Below are 22,980 nucleotides of genomic sequence, written 5' to 3' on the forward strand. Positions count from 1 at the left end.
GAGAAGACAAAAATGAGGACAGCGGACCTCTACATCCCGCCCCCGTGGGGACCTGCCCGTAGTCTACCCTAGGCCCCACCTGACTGTGCAGGAGCAGCTGGGCTTACTAGCCCTTCCACCATTCTGCATTACAGACCCAGCCCTCTAGGTTGGTGGGCTCAGAGCAGCAGCTCCTGGGCCGTGGGTGAGTCAGCCCTTGTCTAGAGATCTCCAAGCCTCAATGTCCCACAGGAATATGAAGGATCTGGTCCAAGGGCTTTCGTCCTCTGTCACCACGCCGCCATTATCTACACAGCAGTCATAAAGTAGGTGAGCCTCCCAGGACACCTTGAGCTACAATACAGGGTAGGCAAGTGGCCAGTCCCAGGCCCCCCAGGAGGGCAGTTTAGAAGGCTGCCCAGTACCTACTGCTCTGCAGAGCCTGTGAGGACAACAGCTGTTACCCACCCGGACTCAGTGAAGACAGGAAAGGTCCTAAAGAGCTCCAACCCGTCATGGCTACCCATCCACAAGTGTGTGCTGTCCCGTGCCCTCCTAGGACAGCACCTTGGGAGCAGCAGCTGTGTGGAGATATGGCCCTGAAGGGCAGCACTGGACAGCTGTGACCCCCAAGGCATGTGTCACCACCATATCACAACCCCATTAACAGCAGCCTCCCTAATAACAGTCCCCTAAGCTGACCTTGTCAGTGTAAGGCTCCAGCCCCTGCTGGGGGGAGAGGAGGCCTTCATCTTACAGCCACCCGCATGACACCATGTCCTCTTCAGTGTCCCCCACCAAGCAAATACACTCAGGAAGAGTGACAAGAAGCTCCATGCAGTCAGATCCTGAGAAGGCTCCCAGCCGCCACCGCCGCCTCCTCTTCCTCCTCCTCCTCCTCCTCCTCCTCCTCCTCCTCCTCCCAGCTAACCAGGGCTTTACAGTTCACTGTCATCAAACTGGTCATCCTCATGTCTCCTTGATGGCCTCTTGCTTCAGCCCCAGACCCCACAGTTTATACCCCACCAAGCACCTACAGCTTGTGGTCAAGACATGGGCTAGCCTCATCTCTTCTGGCCCTCTGCCTCCAGGGGTTCCCACCTCCCAGAGACAGAGCCTATCCCAACCATGGCACCAGCCAGCACCTGCTCTTCCAGACCAGTACATGCTCCACTGGTGGAAAGCCTCAGAGGGAGAGGCTCCAACCTGGAACACACCTTACACCAACATCCCTAGCACCCTACCTCAGTCCTCCACCTGATGCAGACCATGTCTGCTTACTTCTGGGTCTGTAGCCTCTGCAGCTTCAAGCAACAGAAAAGGAGGAGCCATCACTCACTACCAGGGAGCGACTTCTGGGGACAGAAATGGGGAAACAATATTGGCAGACCAAAGCCGGGGAACAGGTACAGCTCAGAGTGTGGGGTATGGAATTCAAGGGAAGGGGACCACCTTGTGTCATATCCCCACCCTCATTTCCCGCAGTTAGGCTCGTGAAAGCTTTTCACATCTCATGAGACAGCTGGCTGGAAGTCCTTTACTTACCTCAACTTGAGATGTTTTATTACTTTTCTTTTTCCATGAAAATGTCACTAGGCTGTGATTGGGAGATGCCTGGAATTTCTGCTAACTCTGTGTTCCCAAGACCTATCTCAGAGGGCAAAAGAGTAGGGTGAGGGACTGGAGAGATGGCTCACTGGTTAAGAGCATTGGATGCTCTTCCAGAAGACCTGGGTTCAATTCCTAGCACCCACGTGGCAGCTCACAACTGTCTATAACTCCAGTTCCAGGGGATCTGACACCTTCACACCACTGTACATAAAATAAGTTAAATAAAAATATTTTTTTTTAAAAAAAAAGAGTAGAGTGAGCCTCTACAGAGTGTCTTTATTGATAGGAAAGGCTGAGAAGGTATGGGCACATGGAGAATGCCCACAAAGCTTCGGAGACTTTGGGCCATGCAAGCGCCACTCCCACGTCCCCTGAAGGGCCTGTGGCACAGGACTGTGTACTTGTATCTAGCTGAAACACACATGCCAAGCACAGAGATGGCCTCCAGGGGTGAGTGTTCCCAGCCTGAGGAAAGAACTGTATGCACTCAGGACCAGGGATTTGGAGAGGACCCAGAAGAGTTCAGAACACACTATACCAAAATATGTCTCTCTTGATATATTGATTACTTTGAGCTAAAAGAAATAGAATTAGCCAAGGCAGGAAATGCTCTTTACCTCCCTCCAGCTGGATGAGATAAGAGACTATGTGTAGCTCTTTGCTCTGAATGGAAACAGTACTTCCTAGAGGGGAAGTGGGCTCCTAAGACTGAGGAAATCAAGACAACACACATGGCCCAGGAAGTGAACAAAACGAAACAAAAGTCACTGACAGGAAGTTTCTGAAACGTAGAAGATTTACAAGGCCCCTCCCCCAGTGCTGCATAAGTAGTAACAGGCTGGAGAGATGATCTGCAGACAAAGGCATTTGCCACCAAGCCTGACGACCTTCATTCAATCCCCAGGGCCCAAATGGAGAAAAGAAAGCCAGCTCCTGCAAGCTGTCCACTGACATATACACATATACTAATACTAATGCTAATGCTAATGCTAATGCTAATACATCTTAATGAGTAAGTAGTAACAATTGCTGGGGAGAGGCTACTCTCATACTAGCTGAGTGGTCTGCAAATTGGACAAGAAGCTCGCCAGAATGCACCTTTTGTGTGTGAGTTGTCACTCATCCTGAGTGGACTTTTCAGTGGCACAGCTGCCCTTGAATCACCTATACTCCCGTAGGTAACCCCAGGAATCTCTGGGAGGAACGGTTTCTTTCATCTGCCATGGGCACCTATCTGGGGTGAGCAGGCATTGGTCCACATTTCCCCAGGCAAGCTACACAATGGGAACAACAGCCTTTATTTCACAAAAGAACTCATGCTCGGAAAGGGAATGTGATGAGGAAAGAGGCTGGTTTGAGGAGAGGGCCGCTCCGAGGCAACTCCAGCCACCTGAGGACTCATCAGGGAAGCAATGCTGGCTTTACTCTCCAGACACTCCTCCCGCCCCTTCCTTGACCCACCCACTCACCCTGTTTACCTTTTAAAGCCTAGGATGATTATGCAAGCTTTGACCATAGGCCCCTTATCTAATCTCACATTTTTTTTGTGAGATGCCTGCACCTGTGTTCCAAACTAAAATTGTTTTGCTCGAAGGGAAAAAAAAGGATAACACTGTTTGTCTCATTAATTCGCTTTACACCAATTTAACACTAGGCCAGCCCGGGAACCTAGAAGTAGCAGAAACAGAGATGCCACTCTCCACCTGCTGCCCTGACCTCAGCAGACTAGCAAGAGGAGACCCTGGAAGGAGGAGGAGGGCCCAGACTGCCCTGCAAGAGCGAAGCCCAGGCCACTCCCCTGGAGGATCCGAAAGGCCATGGGGGAGGCAGATCAAAGGCAGAGAAGGCAGCCAGGACCTTCCAAAGCCACAGGCCAAATCCACTCATCTCCAGGAGACAAAGGTGCCCCTTTAATTAAGTCAGGCATCTCCTCGAGGCCCCAGGTGCATGTTCCAGCAAGAATCAGCTACAAACAGGAGGCCCAGCTGGGGACTGGCCTTGGATATCCACACTGGCTGGGATCCCCTCCTTGCCTGGGGGACAGCTGACATTTTCAGTGTAAGATGATTCAGCAGTGAAGAGGCCACCTCTCCAGCAGCCTCCATCACAGTTCCTGGCCCAGCTCAAAACCTCACCGTCCCCAATCTTAGACAGTCACCTTCACTCAGATTAACTGCTGTGTCAGCCAGGTTGCTCTTTCTACATGTTTAACTTTTTTATTTTTAAATACTTACATTGGGGGCGGGGCCGGTGGTGGGCGGAACTCATAAGAGATCTATCTACCTGCCTCTGCCTCCCAAGTGCTGGGATTAAAGGTGTGCACCACTGTGCCCGGTGAAATATTTATTTTTAACTGATACAAAATACACCATAAGCGTACCTGTTTGTGGAATAGCATATAATGTGTCAGTATACTTTTTCAAATAAGGATGATGTTCCTTCTATAATACGAAAGAAAACATCGCCATGGTTAATCCTGAGTATTAACTTGACCAGATTTATTACAGAATCATCTAGAAGAAAGAGAAGCAGACCCCAGGGTGTCTCTGAATGTGGGTGGTGCTGTCCTACAATCTGGAGGCTGGATGGAGGAATGAGAGATGGAAGAAAGGGAAGAGAGTCTGTGGCACAGGTACATTCTCTGTGTGTGTCTCTATGTATATATGTCTCTGTCTCTCTGTCTCTGTCTCTGTCTCTCTCTTTCCCTCCCTCCCCTTTGTTCCACCATGCCCTCTCTACCACAATGGGCTGAAACTTGCAAAACCAATAGCCAAAACCAACCCTTCCTCCCCACAGTTGTTTCTCTCAGATACCTGGTCACAGCAACCAAAGTCAGACAAGCACCATAAACTCTTATTTATGATAAAATAAAAGTTTCCCTTATATATAATAGAAATGAAAAGTTTTAAAGCCCCATTCAATGCTACAAAAGTGTGATATGTATAAAATGGCGCGGTGGGAAAGGGCTGGGATGCAACTTTTGGTGCTGAATGGAGCAACCGTGGACAGTCCTGGAGGACACGACCCTGGGCAAACTCTTCACACAGGGCATGTATGGGTAAAGGTTTGCGCTAACCCTGGGGAGCAGACAGGGGTCCAGAACAACTACTCCTGTCCTTGGAGTCTACACTGCCAATCTGGCAGAGAAATAACCAGCTCTCCATTTGCATGTGTGTCTCACATATGTACATGTGTGTGGGGGGGGGCACACATCTATAATCCCAGAGCTATTATAGGGAAACAAGACTCGTTAGAAGCCCACAGCCCAGCTAGCCCAGTGTACGCCATGATGAACCAGAGACCCTGACTCAAACAATGGGACCAGGAACAGATCCCAAGACTGTTGTCTGACATCCACACACACAAATTAGGAGGAGGTGCAGGGGAGAGAGGAGCAGGAGGCACTGGGTTGGTGCTGGGCATCAATGTCTTATGTTTCAATCTCTGAATTCTTTAACAGTCTTGCACATATGGCTGTCCTACATTTCTCCTTTCTGCATTTTTTAGGAGTCTCTTTCGGTATTGCTTCCGCCCTCTCTTGCCATTTCCTCCACCTGCCCTACCCAATGGCGCTAAAACGGGCCCGTTAAAGGAGAGAGAAGGACAGCGATGCCCATAAACCTTCACTACTTTTACTGGAGCGTCACTAGCTGGGGCCACAAAGCCCTAGAGAACAAAGTTACAAATCCAATTAATTTCTGTCACAGCCAAACAAAGACAGGCGACTTGCCCGGGTGGGACAAGCAGGCCAGGCAGCCTACCAGAGCTACATAAGGCTTAGAATCCAGCCTGTGTGGGAGGCTGTGCCGGCACCCCCTCTTCCAGTTCCCTCTCCAGCAGCCGCCATGCTGGCTCTACTTCAGCCTCTGCACAGCTCTATCCTCTGTCTGAAGTCTGCCCACCCCACACACCTAAGTCCCAGCATCCCTTGACTCGATGCAAACCCTACCTTGTGTGTGAAGACTTGACCACTCATTTTCTACCCAGGTCCAAGTCTAAGAGCAAAGTGGTTAGCACCACAATGGCACAGATGAATGAATGGGAGGGGGATGGGTGGAGAGGTGAGTGAAGAGACAGACGGGTGGGTATACGGATGGCGGAGGAAGTGACTAGACTCAGAGATGGCTCGCCATGTGGGAGAATGAACACGTGGACAGATGGGTACAGTTATCAAAGTCCTCGCTCACGCTGTTCTCTCTCTGAAACCACAGCAAGCAGCAACCTCAGGCTAGAATCAGGGGGGCATTTTCAAAGAGTACTTGAGAAACAGCAAGAATTTGCGGCTGCTCTTGGGAGCAAATGTACCAGCCTGATTGAGCCCCGGGGGAGCCACGTTTGTACAGAGAATTGGGAAGGAGCGAGGGTTTCCCAATCCTCACTCCAGCTACAACTGCCAGCACAGTAAAGGTAGAAGCAGATCCTGGCTGAGATCACTCTGCACCCCACCCTCTGTCTTCAGGCGCCAACCTCCATCTCAATGTTCCCCAGCCCTGGCTTTCCAAGGCACCTGGGCTTTAGCTAGTGAGTTGATCTGTTCCTGTTTGTTAAAAGAGGGGGAGGAGACCTGTGTGATGGCTCAGCAAACAAGGTCACTTGCCACTGAGCTTGGGGACCTAAGTTTGATCTCCAGGACCCATACGGTAGCAGGAGAGAACTGACTCCTGCAAACTGTCCAACAATCCTCTGACTTCTGCACGTCTCATTCTCAATGTTGTTTAAAAAGAAAGAATAAGAAGTAAAAGAGGCCACTCTTGAGTCTACACAGAACACATTCTGACCTACACAAGCAGAGAGAGCAAGCCAGATCTCCCAGCGTGGGTGAGGTCCTCTCTCCATATCAGAATATTCCCGAACACTCACTTCCTCGTGCCCACTTCTGGGAAGCCAAGTTTCCCCTGAACTGGCAAGGGGATTCAGCGGATAGCCTCACAGGAAGAAAACCACAGCAGGCAAGAAATCCCCAGCATCTGGGGCTGAACAGCAGCCCAACCTCCTGAGCAGCATCTAATCCCAATGCAGCATTCCTCAGCACCAGCACCAGCCTGACCCTCCTGCCTCATGGAGCTGCCCCTGTATCCAAAGATCCAGCTACTGTACCCCAGGAGCCTCGCCTGACGGCACAGAGGTGTCTCTGGCCAGAGGAAAGAGATTTGAGAAAACAGACAATTAAGGGAGCACCCAAGCTCAAACTTAAAATGAAATTCAATCCCTGCTTTCAACAAGTCCCTCCTCTCCTCCTTCCCCTCCTGCCCCCTCCCCTTCCAAGGTATGCACAAGACACTTGTTGAAGCTGGCCACTTGTCATAGCCCCAGGAACAGTTGGGGCTTAGCGGTTTCTACCCTACGACTTCTGTGCTCATCTCTGAAGAGTGACCTCCTCCAAGTGCTTCCATCCACAGCCTGTATCGGCAGCAGGTTGTTAGTGGCCAGAGTCAAGACCCCAGAGGGCCCCAGAGGCCCTCCTTCAACAGCAGGCTGTGGTGCTGGTGCCAATGTTGGGGGGAGGGGGCAGGTAGCTCCACCGTTCCTGCAGCCAGGAGTAGGCAGCAGAACCTGGAATGCGCTTTATGAGAACAATTCACATGGGGCGCTGAGCTTGGACACTGCAGACCCAGGAGACACAAAGCTGCTGTGACCAGAGCTTCCTGCCCTGCTGCTCCTTTCCACGTACTCAGAACCAGCCTGGGAATATAGCTGTATGACTGATTCCACTCGAAAGGACCTTCCCTACCCAAGGATTCCTCCACCCCAGATGAGGGCAGCCTTTCTCACCTCTGTAAGCTAGGCAAGTGTTGTACATACAGCTTCCCAAACCGGCATCTATAAACAACCTTGGCCCAGAACCAAGCCGCTGCCCTTGACTCCACCACACACAAATGAGCACTGGGGAGAGGCCACAGCCCACTGTCTCTACCTGGTTCATCCCAGTGGGGGATCCAGAGGCAGGAGCCAAGAGTTAGGCCCCTGAGAGTAAGAATATCTGAGTTTCCTGGCTCTGCCCATCTGAGTCACACTACAAACGGTAGTTAGCACAATTGTTTACACTGAGATAAATCAGGAAAAGCTCTCTTGCGAGTAACACCCCCTCTGAGCATCCTTTATGTGGTGGTGTAGATCCCTCCCCCACTTTTGACCTGCTCACCCTACAAGCCCACTATGCTGGGTCTCAAGTCTCAGGTCTTGCAAACCCTGGAGCTGTTGTGAGCACCAGCTCTGGCTACTAGGAACCTTCTCGTGAGGAAGCCTGTAGGAACACCCAGGTCCCCTCACAATAGAGAGGCCTTTGACCTCCAGGTGCTCCTGTACCCTGCTGCTTCTTCCCATGATGGACCTGAAGAAAAACGTAGCCTTGAAACGAAGATGACCCCAGAAGGGACTGGAGCCTCAGATCGGCACCTGGCTTTGGTGCAGCTTGTCATCCATCAGTCTGTCTCACAAACGTGGGACCCAGAATTTGCTCTCCAGGCTCTGTAGACATTTCAAGAGCAATGTGACATGGCCTGAGACAGCAGCACTTCCCTAGTACTTTCCTTGAGAGCATATACAATGACCTCAAGTCTGTATACATCTCACCAAATCTTTCTGTAGTGCCCTCACCCCCCCCCCCCGGGGAGGGGGGGGAGGTCTGGCTGTGCAATATGTGAGAAAGGGTAAGGCTGGGCCTTGAGTCTGTATCCTGGGAGTGACCCAGCCAGAGGCCTCAGAAGCTCAGGTGTGCCTAGAGTCCAGCATCTACCCCTCAAGGAGAGCAACAATTCCCACATGCAGAGTCCTACAAGGTGACACTTTCCGTGCTGGAATGGGTACAGACTAGTCACCAAGTCCCACATATTGCAGACAACATGACTTACGGGCCTTGGCCAGGCCTCCACATTGGATCCTGAAACTTCCTCAGACCACAGGAAGAAGGAACCGCCACTAACCACCCTCAGGGTCAGCTCTGCCCTCCCCAGACATGAGGGCTGAGAGCCTAAACTGGATGAGAACAGAGGACAGCACCGATGTCAGAAGCCCAGAGACCACACCTGGGGAACATAACTGAGCCACAGGCCCCTCTGGCCCCATTTGCCAGGAAAAAGGCAGCCAGCAGACTTGAAAGGCACACCAAAAGCCTGGGGATGACAACTGCTTAATTATTCAAACAGGCACCTGGGTAGCCACATCCTAATGGGCAGGAAGGCCTTGAAACCCTGGTGTCTTACTTATTAAAAACAGCTCTTTTACTAAACAGCCCCAACTGTCAAAACAAGCCCACAGACGGTCACGGACCGGTCTCCTCAGCCGACATCCCACACAGTCCAGACAGTGGGATGAGTGGTGTGCCTTGCCCCCCAGCCACACCCCCAGCTAGCTCTGTGTCAGAGGAGCAGGCCAGTGCCACACCATGAAGGGAACAGAGAGCAGGAAGAAGAGCAGCTTTGGCCCAGGGGAGCCTGAGTGGCTGCAGCAGAAGGCAGCAGGAAGCTGGCCTGAAAAGAGTATTCTCCTTTTGAGTTCAGAGGTCCGGGTTGGAATCAGACTTCCAGGAGCTGGGGATCCAAGTTCCTAGCCTCAGTGACCTCATCTGATAAATGGGGGTAATGCACTTCCACACAATTAGCGAAGGAGGCAATGGTGAGCAATAGGACCGTGATCCTGTTTAAAGTAGAATAGCCCCAGGGACAGCCTGGGCAGAGGAACACAAGGGCTCTGCGAGGTGGAGACAAGCCAGGTGGGGATAGAGTCTGGTGGTGCAGGAGTTCAAGACCAACCACCAGGATCTTCAATGAAGTAAGGCTGAAGTAGGAGAGGGTCTCTGCCACTTTTAACAGGACCTGGAAGGTGGGGACAATCAGGCCACTGCCATAGCCTAGACAGTGATCTTTTTACCTCTGCCAAGAGCCAGCAGGGGCAGGGATAAGGGAAGTGGGGTGCAGCTGACTCAGAGCCTCCTGGGGCCAGAGCCAACAGGGCAAGACTCCAACTGACCCCCAAGTCCCACGGGGGCCCTCGTGGCCTGTGTCTAGAGCCCCACAGGCAGAGGAAGACATGCTGACGTCAGGGGATGGTCAGAACAGGGCTCTGCTCTGCCCTGCCCTGTCTGGGGAAGCCTGGGGCGGAGCTTCGGCTGATAACCGAGGAATGCTGCTTCTCAGCATCTGGTACACTGAGTTCAGCCTCCAGTTTTCTGACTCTCTTCTAGTAAAGAAGCCTCCAGCAGGCAGAGGTTTAGAAAGGAAAAAATACACAGGGCATCTTCCCCCTCAGGTAGAACCAGCCCTGCAGCCATTCTGTCTTTACTAATGCTGTAGTTTTATTTCTGTTGCTGTGATTAAAACACAAAACACTGATCAGAGCAACTTGGGGGAGGAAAGGGTTGATCGGGCTTACAATTCCATACAATTCCAGGTCACAGTCCATTCCTGAGGGGAAGTCACAATTCCAAGTCACAGTCCACTCCTGAGGGGAAGTCAGGGCGGGACCTTGGGCAGCCAGTCACACCATATTCACAGGCAAGAGCAGAGAAGAACCCACGCAGCCATGTGCACGCTTGCTCTTATGCTCAGCTAGCTTTCTTCACTCTGACACGGTTTAGGGACCAGGGGAAGAGTGCCACCCACAGTGGACTTGGGCTTCCTATATAAACAATAATCAGGATAACCCAGCAGACGGTTTCACAGTCTGGCCTTGATAATGCCTCCATAGAGGCTTTCTTCCCAGGTCATTCTGGGCTGTACGGAGTTCACAGTTAAAAATAGCCAGCACAGAACCCCATGCTGCATAGCCTCTTTCAGGGGCCATCTGCCCAACTGGGCAAAACACCAACGGCATCTAGCCTGACACTTAGGATGAGTCTCCCGGGAACCAGGTCCTCCTATACAGGCCTTAGGGAGGGCCCCAGAGCTCTGCCAACTGTACTTTTCCAGCCTCCAAGCTCAGGCCCCAGCAGCCACACACCACTGTGGCAGGTCCTTACCCAGAACAAAGCTTGAACTGTCCATGTTCTGCATGGGCTGAAGAACAGTGGTCTCCCCTCCTCAAGGCCTCCTGGCCCAGGCCTGAGTGAATGCAGAGTGGACAGGATGATTATTCTGCTAAGTGACAGTTCTGGGACCAGAGATGATAGGTCCCACCCACAGGAAGAAACCAAGAATGAGGATTGGGTCTGCTTGACCATGGGGCCCAGCCTCTTGGCTTCGGCTAGACTCTCCAAGCCCCGGTGGTGCCTCTCATAGCTCCAAACGGCCCCAAGTTTCTTGGAAGCCCCGGGAAGCTCACAGGAAGCACACGGCAGCTTTTGAAAATGACGGTGTTCTCATCCACCTCTCCACAGCCACTGTAGTCCTCTGCGATGTCCCGCGGCCCTGTGGGGCCTACTCCTTCTTCTCCATGCTCTGGTATATCTAGAGCAACCCCCTGAACCACATGAGCCAAGTCTCAGAGCTGTAGGCACTCCACATGAGCAGAACAGCTTGGTCTGGTTTGTGTCAGTGGCTGCCAGAGTCAGAAGGAACAAGAATAAATTCGCGGGCCTTGAATTTGCCACAGTCCCTACAAGTGTTCACACAGCTGACTTCCTTCACAAATCACAGGGAAGCTGACCATATGGACAGGACCTGCTTAGGGAGCTGGGGGCGGGGCGCAGCTAGGAGTACTACCAAGTGCTACCAAGTCCCCACGTGACCTCAGGCAAGACCCCTCCCCTCTTTGAGCAGCCGAGGGGAATGGAGTGTCACAGCAGCTGGAGGCTCTCCTCCATCCCCCAACATCCTGCCAACTTGCTGCTGGGAAATGAAGGGTCAGCCCAGTGGCCTTGGCCTTGGCAGGCCGCCTAGGCCAAGGGACCTTTCCCTTGGAGATCTGATGTGATCAAGATAAACCAAGGCCTGTCCTCTTAGAGCATGGCAGGCATCACCAATCAATCACTGTTCTGTCCCTGGGCTCAGTTGAGATGGTTGATGACAGCCTAGAAAGTGGACTAAGAGGAAGGGCACAGAACCCCAGGGAAAAGCCAGCTGCCCTGGTCAGCCTCCTGAGGGCAGTTCTGCCCAGCCCCTCTTCGCTAATGACCGTCCAGAGGTGGGATGAATATCAGGGGCCTGGGCAACTCAGGCAAGCCTATAAATACCAGCCTTGACCAGCCACCAGTGAGATGCCCTGTTCAGCAAGCAGGCACCAATACAATCCACAGCTTCTCTGCCAGTTACAGATTAGGAGGGCAGCCTGCTTCTTATGAAATCTCAATACGCAGGATGCTGAGGTCACCCCATCCCACTTAAAGATGGCATCTAGGTTTCTACTGGCAAGAGCAGATGTATAACTCCAACCACCAACCACTCAGGCATCCAGGTTAGGGTGCCATGGGTCCTGGATATAGGAATGGCTCCTTTAAAGGGCTGGATGGGGCTCCACCCTATTCTCCAGTGAAATAGGTGATGATTTCAGGGCAGTCTGCAGAGGACAATGTCCTGTGACCCCACAGACATGATCTTCCCTCTACCCTAGAACCTTACTCCTTCCTGAATACGGGTCACTAGAAGGATCCTTGGCCCAGTGCAGAGAGATGGGTTGGTACAAAGCTATCCCTACCCACAGTGGAGAAACTAGATGCATGGCCTCAGCTCGTGGCCAGGTGTGACATGTTTGGTAGACAGAAAGTAATCCCTCAAGATTGAGGGCAGGCCTGCCAGCCTCTGCTGACACCATCCTAGGTCACCCTTTCTCTTTATTCTGAGTCCTGCCTGCCAGTGACAGCTCCTTAGGTATGGCAGACTCTGTCTGGTGACACGCAGATCAAGGGCCATCGTGTTCCCGTCGCCCTTGCTGGTGCCACAGCTCAAACCATAGTCTTTGTGCCTGTCACTGTACTGAGGCGCACCCTGTCCCCTGGGGCGGGGGGGAGACAACTGCCATCAGTTCTGGCTGACACAAACACTCCAGGATCATAAAAACAAAAGAAACCAAAGCATGCAGACTTATGTCCTGGGCTTTCCCTCTCCCCTTCTCTCTCTCCTTCCCCAAATCAAGCATTACCCAATCAGGACCTCTAAGGACCTTTCCCCGACTGCTACTTTTACCACAAGAAACACCATCCACTTCACTACCAGAACATTCTGGAAGCCCGCTGTCCTGCTCTACATGCAGATGCACTGTCAGAGATTCCAGGATGAGCAGATCCTGGCCTACCTAAGAGTTCACAGCAATGAGACACATGTGTGTTTGTGCATCAGCATGTAGATATGTGTGCTCACTCTCCACCCCACCCTTACCCTCACCCCTCGGCTGCTCATACGTTTCTGCACATGACCCTGCAAGGGCCAGGAAAAGACAGGGAAGACCTCAGGAAGAAAAGGAAGCAGGCCAGACAGACCTGTGGCTCCCACCTGTCATTTCCCCCATTGTTACTGATCAATGATGGAGCAGTTGCTGACTCAACCAGGGGTCCCACGTGAGCTGGACAGCAGTCAATGATGGCTCTTCTGTCTCCCTCCCTGGGTAAGGGGATCAGCACCCTAATCATGCATGAGCAATCTACCATGCTGCCTCCCCCGAGGTCCTGCAAAGAGGAGAAAGGCTCTCCTCCAACTAAGCTGGCCACACAATCCAGCTCAACCCTGACAGCAGGTTCGCCAGGACCAGGTGGTCAGGATGTTTGATGTCACCAGGTGGGACAATTAAAACCATCTTGCTGGCAAGATGAGCAGCTGAGTGATGAAAATTGCCACTTCATCCCAATCTCCTCTCTCAGACAGTCCAATTACCTGGAATTAGTCAGGCAGCACCAGCTGGGAAATGGGGTGTCACCCACTGGATGGATGCCAACAAGAAAGCAGAGACACTGGGGGCAGGGAGGACCCCAGGAGCTAGCTGGGTCAGCTCAGGAGAAAGGACTGGGTTAAAGGCTGGGACCACAGCAGCACAGGGACCTAGTGCCATGCTGAGACGCTGGTGGACGGTCCCTACCCAGCATATAGTGCTCAGGAGGGCCCATGCTGCAGGATCCCCAAAGCCCATACAACTTGGGCTGAGAGGTCTCACTCCAGGGGCATCTAGCACCTTCCAGATTGTGAAAAACAGGTTGTTTGTCTTTTTAATTCAAAGGCAGTTTTAACTCTGATTTTCTGTTTTTAAATCAAAGGTCGTCAGCCTGGCAAGGACCCCTATTTCCTAGGCCTTCTCTTCCCGCTCTGCACAGATTAGCCAATCGCATCCACCTGTGAGGTCAAGCACCCTCCAATGGGATAAGACCTAGTCATAACCTCTGTCAGGGATAAAAGATATGAGCGGTGTTGGCCTCAGTGTGTTGCTGGCCCAGTTTGTGTTCTGGCAAACCCCCTTTGAAAAGAGAATTTCCCTGACAAGACACTTTCCCTTTGTCTGTGTGTTTCTTTGCGTGACACTAAGATGGTTCATTTTTGTTTCTAACATGTTGATTCAAATATCCCAAAACGAAGTCAAGACCCTGCCCTCATCACCTGAGGATGGACTTCCTTATCATCTGAGGTGCCCAGTGAGGACGAGAATGCTGGTGGGTGACCTCTCAGCCATTGGAGGCATAAAGGCAGCCTTGTTGGGGCAGGAAAGGGAGCAAGCATCAGGAAGGAGCTGGCTGACATCCACAGGGCCCTCTACCTACAATCTGGACCTGTTGAGGGTACTCAGCACCTCCCACTGCACCCCAAAAAAGATGAAAGATCAGGTTCTCTAAAGCAGCCAGTGACTCACCAGGCATTCGTTTTCATTCCCAATGTTCTGTTGTTCTTAGATTTAGATTCGGGTGTGTCTGCCTGATATGCCGAGAATCTGCTTCATATTGAAGGATGGCTGTTACAGCCCTGAGTACCAGGAACATTCTGTTTCTCCCACCCAAACCACAACCTGACCCCAGTCATGACCTCTGCCTGGCTTACCCACTAAACAGCACCAGTGACGGCAGCCCTGTTCTAACTGTTGGGAAGTAGAAACAGTCGAGAAGCCTACCCAGTAACAAATGGCCCAGTAGACGACGGACGGACGGTCTGTTTGGTGGGAGCCTTAAGGAGGAAGAAGCGGGCTGGAGAGGTAGCTCAGCAGTTAAGAGCACTTGCTGCTCTTGCAAAGGACCTGGGTTTGGTTCCCAGCACCACATTGGATGGCTCGCCACTACCTGTGACTCCAGTTCCAGGAGATGAGACAACTGTCAGTATTCCGGTTTTGTTTTTTTTTTTTTTTTTTTTTAAGAGTGAGGAACTGGAGAGAAGATGACTCAGCAGTTAAGAGCATATGTTGTTCTTTAAAAAAAAAAACAAAAAAACCAGGTTCAGCTCCCAGCACCCACATAGAGGTTCACAATCATCACATAGAGGTTCACAATCATCACAAGCATAACTCTTGTCCCACCTGGAACATAAATGCAGTAAAACAACCATGCACATAAAATAAAATAAAGCTTTAAAAAAAAAAAAAGATTGGGGATGCCCTGACCTTACCATGGCCTAGTAACCTTGAAAGCAAGCCCCAAAGACCACAAAGCATGTCATTCTGTGGGCACAAAATATTCAGAACACAGAACAGGTCATGGGTGACAAGGGGCTAGGGATGCTTGCTTCCTAGACATGAACTGCCCTCTAAGGAATTAAAGACATTTTGGAACTAGCATAAGTGTATAATTGCACAATACTATGGATGAAGTAAATGCTACCAAATGCACTTTATTATTTTTTTTATTTGCATTGGTGTTTTGCCTGCATGTATGTGTAAGGATGTCAGATCTTGGAGTTACAGACAGTTGTTAGCTGCCATGGGTGCTGGGAATTGAACCTGGGTCCTCTGGAAGAGCAAGAGCAGTCAGTGCTCTTTGTTTGTTTGTTTGTTTGTTTGTTTGTTTGTTTGTTTGTTTGAGACAGAGTTTCTCTTTGTAGTCCTGGCTACCCTGGAACTCGTTTTGTAGACCAGGCTGGCCTTGAACTCACTGAGATCCACCTGCTTCTGCCTCCCAAGTGCTGGTCATGTGCCACCACGGCCTGGTGCTACCACCACCCAGCTGTTTTTCAGTTTTTTGAGACAAGGTTTCTCTGTGTAGCCCTGGCAATCCTAGAACTTGCTCTGCATACCAGGCTGTCCTTGAACTCAGAGATCCTCCTGTCTCTGCCTCCCAGGTGCTGAGATTAAAGGTGTGCACCACCACCATCTGACCAAACTTCACTTTAAAATGATCATACTACCCAGGTGAGATAGCACACACCTATAATCCCAGCATTGGGAAAACAGAGGCAAGAAAATCAGGAGTTCAAAGTCAGCTATATAGTGAGTTCAAGGCCGCCTATGCTACATAAGACCCTGTGTCTGAAACAAGGTCATTTTATGTTGTGTGAATTTTTTTTTAAAGATTTATTCATTTGTATGTGTTTTGTCTGCACATATATCTGTGTGAGGGTATCTGATCTCCTGGAACTGGAGCTACAGACAGTTATGAGCTGCCATGTGGGTGCTGGAAATTGAACTCAGGTCCTCTGAAGAGCAGCCAATGCTCTTAACCACTGAGCCATCCCTCTGGCCCCATGTTGCGTGAATTTTATCTCAGGATTTAAAGTCAAAGAGCAGGCAATGTGGTGGGGCTGGTCTGGGACAGTGCTCCAGAACGGGAAGGTAGCTCTGCTCCAAGGAGCAGTCTTCTAAGGGAGAAGCGAGTTTACCCCACAAGCCCCGAGGATCTGCCCCAGAGGTGGCCTTCTGTGAGTCCTGGCTGCAGTAACAAGTTACCCCAAACTGCAGGACATAAAAAGAACACAGTTTACTATCTTATGGCTCAGGAGGCCACAATCCAAAACAGGTCCTTGTGTCCTGCTGGGAGGCTCCAGGGGAGAAGTAACCCTTTCCTTGCCTTTCTGGCTGCTAGCTTGGCTTATATCCCAGGCCAGACACTACATTATCCCAGCCTCTGTATCTATCACCAATCCTTGACTCTCTGAACCTTGCCTCCCTGGATCCTTCTTATCTCAAACACTCATTGCACCTGCAAACATCACAGCTGTAGGGATTGATTTCCCTGTCACACCTACAAAGTGTGTGCCCAAAGATTAGGAGGATGGTGGATGCTGGATGGGAGGCACCACTCAGCCTCCCCTAATGAGCTGTAGCCTGTGGGTTATCACAGCCTGTGGGTACAGGGCTGCACATCACATAGGCTTAAAGCAACCCCGGGGGGTGATGACATAACTAAGCATCTTTACCCGACATCACCTGGCTGTGGGAGCATCCTTCCTGAGCCTTGGTAACATGTCCTTCCTTCTAGCCATTCCGACCTCACGTTAGGACAACCCCAGGCTTCAGGTGGGTTCTGGCCAGGACAAAGATGCCTCCACACTCCTGGGCTGCTTTGCCCCTCCCTCTCTCCTCCACCCCATGTCTGATCCCCCCGCTAAGCAGGGTGAGGCTCAGACTAAGTCCCTAATTCATTGCCTATGAGAAGTATAATCGAAGCTTTTACAGAAAATCAGCTTATTATACAAAGTGCAAGGGTTGTGAAAAGGATTCTTTTTTAAACAGCATGCTGGGCTCCCATCCAGCCGGGAGGAATCCAGGGAGAGTCCTGGGGCAGTGGGCTTGGTGTGTGGGATTTCAAACAGGAAAAGTGTTCGGCTAAACAAAACCTTCTGTTACTTATTAACACCGGGAAGCATTTTCAGGCGAAGAGACTGGCAGTTGTCCTGGGAAGTGCTGCTGGGGCCCTCACAAAACCCAACTCCCCATGATAATCTCAACCCATTTGGAAGAAGAGAGAGCACTCAGACCCAGCATGCTCAGCAAGGTCCTGGTCACCTGGCTCACACAGGAGCAGGGGCATGGCAACTGAAAGACACCATTTTCTCTAGAATGATCCAGCGTTGGTCAGACCAAGAAAGAGAGGCGAGAGCACTGAGAAGGCGGGGCAGAGTCTAGCTGTGAGGATGAGAGATTCAGAGGGAGGCTCTGGGAGAGGCATGGAGGGCTAGGGTTGGTTAAGGCCACCCTCCACCATTCAAGAGGTTCCTGCCTCATTAAAAACAACAACAACCAAACCCTATTATTACATTTATTTAAGGGGAGGGGCGCCTGCGCCGTGCACATGTGGAGATCCGAAGACACCTTGCACAAGTCTGTTCTCTCCTCCTACCTTGTAAGTCCTAGGATTGAACTCAGGTCCCCGGGCTTGGTGGCAAGTGCCTTTACCCACTGAGCCACCTTGCAGGCTCTCCTCCCTCATTTTTTTTGCCTCCCACCTGTCCCCAGCACCTCCTCATGCTCTGGTCAATAAAAGGGTGACTTGGTATACTTGGTGGCACAAACTTACGCCCCAAAAGAAGGCTTTGCTCCTATAATCTCCAGAAGGTGACTTCTCACCTGTCAACCACAGTCTGGTAAAGTCCCCTGCCAGATCCTTGGCAGCCCTCCAGGCCTGGGCTCAGGGTGGGGCTTCGGGTCACACGGTATCATACAGTAGAGAGGACCAAGACTAAGTGGCTGAGGTGTCCCCATGACTCACGACCACGGCAGACCCATCAGCATGGTGGGCTCCCTACTGGCAATGCTCTGGCCAGTTGTCCCAAGCGAGCAGCTGGAGGATTAAACCCCAGCTGTGGGACTCTGCTAGGAGAGGAGCCCTCTGTCACTCTCTTTCAGACACTGGCCAAGTTCCCTGAACCTTCCTCCTTCATCTACTAACATGGCTCCTTGACTGTAACAGACCGTGGCTACGAACTCAAACTTTCTGCATCCTGTGAGGCCTCTCTGGTTGATCATGGAAGCAGAGGGATGTTTCCACACTAACCCCTCTGTAAACCACCACCAGGGTCTCACTGCCAAGTGTAAGGCCCCCGGAAAAGGCCATCCACACTGTCCATGGGGCATCTCAGCCTCAAAGGGCAGGGAACGGCGGCTGGATCACACCCAGGCAGCCCTGTCCCCTACACTGTCACCAAATAACACGTGGCTGACAGCGGGCCACGGCAGCTGGCCACCCTCCAGTTTGGGGATACTATAATAGGATGGGGCAAGGGGACACATTTAGGACTCTGTGCGGGGTCAGTGTGATGGCTGGAATCTGCTGAGAGAATGTCACTGTTGTCTGTGAATCTACGATGCAGAGTGTGTTGAGCCGGGTGGGCTGCACAGCTGTGACGAAGAACATCACAGTGACGAGCCAGCACGGCAAAGAGCACGCAGCTGCTCGGTTCCCAAACAAACAGCTCCAAGCCATGTGTCTGTGTGTCCAGAAATGGCACTGTTTTCAACCGGACGTCTGTAAGTGGAGCCTCTTACGGACTTTGCGGGGATAACCTACGGCAGAGTGAGGCTAGGCAGGCCACAGGTGTGTGCTGCTGTGTAAAGCCCAGGGTGCTGAAGGGACACAACTTACTACTACTGTTTGGTTTTTGCTTAAGGGTAGCTTTTTGTTGCTGCTGTTGTTTTTGATAGAGGTCTCACAACGTAGCCCAGGCTAGCCTTGATGTAACCCAGATTGGCCTTAACTCTTAGATCTGTCTCCGCCTCAAGTGGAATATATGCTATCACATCAGCTCTCAGCTATTTGTTGTTATAACCGGAGAAGCACTGCAAGCATCCCTTTCTGTCTCATGATTTGTTTGAAAACATTGTACAACAGCCTGCCTTCTGGTTAACAAAAAAAAAAAAAAGAAAAGACTTTGACTCAAAGGAACTTTCAAGGCCCTGAAGAAGCCATGCAACAAATGTCTCATAGATGCACTGACATGGCACCTGACCTAGGACTCTGTGTAAGTGAGCCAACAGCTACCACCAAGGGACACCATGCTCCCCCAGGACCCAAAGCAGAGTACATCAAGGCAACACTTGGTGGATAGCAACCTTGTACCCAGCATGTCACTTGTACCCAGGGTGGCCAGCATGCTCAGCTCTCAGGAGGGGCCGTTGCTGTTACCCTTGCCACTGGCCTGCCTGTATCATCAGGGAGCCCTCAGGTGTAGCAGGAAATGATAGCTTGTGTGTGCCCCCAGGTGACCTGAAACCTATCTCCCTGACCTGTACCATCAGAGGTCAAAATCTTCAATGACCAGGTCTCAACTGCGCCACCCTACTCTCCCCCTGCATCCAATCCATGAATCAGAGATAGAGGCCACAGGCCTCAGGAACATCAGTCGCTAAAAACCGTGTAGTCCATAAAGATCAGAGTGAGGCAGTCTATAGAGGCTGGGTTCTCCACAAGTTCTACAGGAGCCCTAAGGCTTGTGGGCAGAGACGTGCACTTCACTTCACTCCAGCCCCAGCCCTCTGAACTCACACCAGCTCCAGCACTCCAACCAGGACCCTGGTCCAGAGCTGAGGAGGTGCATTCAGGTTGGTAGGCAATGATCTGTGGTAGGGTTAATTTGCTGATCTTATTACCTAAATCGAAAGCGATTTTGCAGCTGTCAGTAACATGCTTGCAAGATTTCCCTGGTGTGAACCCACAGGCCCCCCTTCCACACAACCTTGGCTGCTGCCAATACGCCGCCAGAGTGCACCGTGAAAGCTAGTTCAGACCCACAGGCAGGGGATGTCTATTCATCTTGGTAGCACCAAGATTAAAGGGCCTGCCCTCCCAGCGTCACTCCGGAACTCACCTGATGCCTTTGTTCTGTGCGATGCTGTGCAGAGACAGTCGGGACACTGCAGAGATGACCTGGGAACACAAGAGAGAGTTCTGTAACATCAAACCGTCAGGAAGTCATCACAAACTGCACCGCGTGTTCTGCAAGCGTGGAAGCTGATAACTAAGCACACCTTGTAAGAACGACAGGGAGCTTCCAGGCTCAGCACTGGTGCAGTGTTTATTGCATGCAATCTGTCATTTGGCCACGCTATTATTTGCTGAGAGCGGCTGTGCTCTTGGTAAGGTGCCTCAGAGAGGAATGGGTTTCCATTCCTGTGGCTGTGCTCCTTCACCAACCCCTGGCCCAGCTGTGAGCTCCCAAACTGCTTTCTTTAGCAGGGAGAAGAAATGCTTTCTTGGGGCTGCTGTGGGTCTGTCTTAACCGAGGTCACAACTACAAAGGGCTCATCCAGTGCTGCTATTCTAGAAAGGTCTATATGAGTAACAGCAGCCCATGTCCACAGTAAGTCCTAACCCATCTTGGAGATGGAGAAATGGAGGCCCAGAGAGGTTCAGTGACTGACCACAATCACACCAGAGCTGCGGTGCCACAGGGACACAGACATCCACGTGTAGTCCTTGCTGCACGCCCCAGCCCCATGTCTGACATCTCAGCAGACACCAGCTCCCAGTCGGGATGTCAAGGGATAAGGAGCTCCAGGTACTGAGCCACATGGATCTTTGTAATATCTCCCAAGGTGGACAGACTCCTCAAAACACAAGCTTGGAAACACAGAGTAAGCAGCAGTGGGTATTCCTCAGCCCCAGCAACCCGGTCCAGCCCTAATTAACCAGGACCTTCCAGACAGGTAGCTCTCCCAACCTCAAATGCCTGTTAGTCCACAGAGCTTCCTAAGGACTCACAGAAAGCAAGCAGGGGGAAGGGGAGGCCCACAGCCGGAGGCTCCACAGGTCAATGTGAGGAAACTAAGGGAGGGGAGAAGGAAATGGCTGGCCCAAGACTACAGTGTGACATAACAAGAGACAGAAAAAGAGAACCTGTTCCTGGTCCCTCAACAGAATGAACGGGTACCAAGCATGCCTGATAGCAGGCACCAGGCACAAACCTGGACCTTGAGACTGCCACGCATGTGTCAGCCACATTCATGTGTCCATGCAGGCTCATATGTGTCCTGTGGGTGTAAATGAGCATAACTACGTGTACATATTACTTATATGCCTGCATGTGTGTGCTGCAAGCTCTCAAGTGTGCTTTATGTGCATGTTCATGTGCACCTGGGGTGGGGAAAAGAACCAGGAAAATGGTCTTGTAAGCCACTGCTCACTCTACAGACACCAGACACTGGCTGTCCTGGGAAACTGAGCTCAGAGGATGTCACACGTGCTACCCCATTGGATTCCCGGCCTCACCATCTCACTGTGCACACTTGGTAAGCAGAAAAAGAGACGCGCTCATTTACACAAAGCCCCCAGCAGGAACACACTCCCTGGGGTTCCTTTAGGCTGTTCTGCACTCAGCAGCAATTTTCAAAGGGAAAACACCACAGCAAAGGCTTTTTCTATGCCCAGTGGGCGGTGGACTCAGCCCACAGCTGAGTGTGTGTCTGGGCCTCCTGTCAGTGTCTGTATTTCCGGGGCTGAGACTCGGGGAAGTTATGATGGGGAATAACTGCGGTCCTCTGTATTTGCTCAGACAAGTCTCAAAAGGCTGATGTGCAGCTGGCTCAGTCGTGGCCCCCACCAGCCTGCTCTACAAGGGGCCTTTTACAAATAACAAGCAAAATGGCTTTTCTTATTATTTTTGGCTTTTAAAGGCTCTAAATATTTAGGGGAGAATAAAACTTAAGGCAATATTATATCCAACAGAATGCTGGAAACGCAAACCTTGAAGGATTTGGCTGCTGGACTATGGCACACTAGCTGCCCTTTTCCTATGCCTCCTGAGGCAGGTATTGCCAATCAACTGATATATACTTTCCCATGAGCCAACAGAGGCACAAAAACTTTAGCAGAGTCCTAAGATGGCACTAGCCATCAATCAGCCACAGCACAGGAAGCCGCAACCGGTTTGCCAGCCGAGACTCACTACCAAGGCCTCATTCCCACGGGTGGAAGACCGCGTGACCACGACTGCCTACAGGTAGAGGTAGGCCCTTCACGTCCATGTGTCTGTAATCTCAGGGGCCACATCCATGTGTCTGTTGTCCCAGGAGACAGTATCACTCCTGCAGCTGCTCTAAGCTTGGCCCTGGGCACGCACACTTTGCTGCAAGACAAAAGTCACCACAAAAGGACCCAGCTCTGGAGCCACGGCGGCAGGCAGGCCAGGCAGCCCCTCCAGTGGTTTAAACATGGCCAACTATGCTGGGGTGCTGCTCTTCCCTCCATCCTAATGTGCTATGTGCCTTCCATGTGGTGTGTGTGCAGGGAGGGGAGACTGACTCCAGTGACCCCAAGCAGTGTCTTCAGAGACATATACAGGACCCCAGGAGAACCATGGGTTAGATCGGAGCTGGAGGCTTCATGAGCAGCTTGGTAAAGGGTAAAAGCAGAGCCAGCTCTTGTAGAAGAAAAACAATTCAGAACCTCCCAACCCCCACAGTGCTCCTGGATGCGGCTTCCCACTCTCAGACTAGACAGCCAGGTATCCCCAGGGCTAACACTCTCGGCTGACCATCAAAAGCCTCCCTGCCAGGGCCCCTGGGGACTTCTGAGCACGAAAATGTCAAATGATGACATTTTCCCAACTTTCATTTCCACCTCCCAGCTGCGTCCCTGATAATAAATGGAGACACCCCCGCTTCTCCCCTCTCTCCTCACAC

At 51.6% G+C, this 22,980-nt stretch overlaps 1 protein-coding gene across 1 annotated transcript in view; it reads right to left on the reverse strand.

The window, feature by feature from the left end:
* The window catches only part of Vav2 (vav guanine nucleotide exchange factor 2), a 174,775-nt gene that overhangs the window by 62,482 nt on the left and 89,313 nt on the right, over positions 1–22,980 (reverse strand). The window contains exon 3 of the mRNA XM_059259872.1: positions 20,169–20,227. Coding sequence (XP_059115855.1) covers positions 20,169–20,227 — 59 coding nt within the window. The remainder of the gene's footprint in view (positions 1–20,168; positions 20,228–22,980) is intronic.

This window comes from Peromyscus eremicus, chromosome 4 (assembly GCF_949786415.1).
Source record: "Peromyscus eremicus chromosome 4, PerEre_H2_v1, whole genome shotgun sequence".
NCBI lineage: Eukaryota > Metazoa > Chordata > Mammalia > Rodentia > Cricetidae > Peromyscus > Peromyscus eremicus.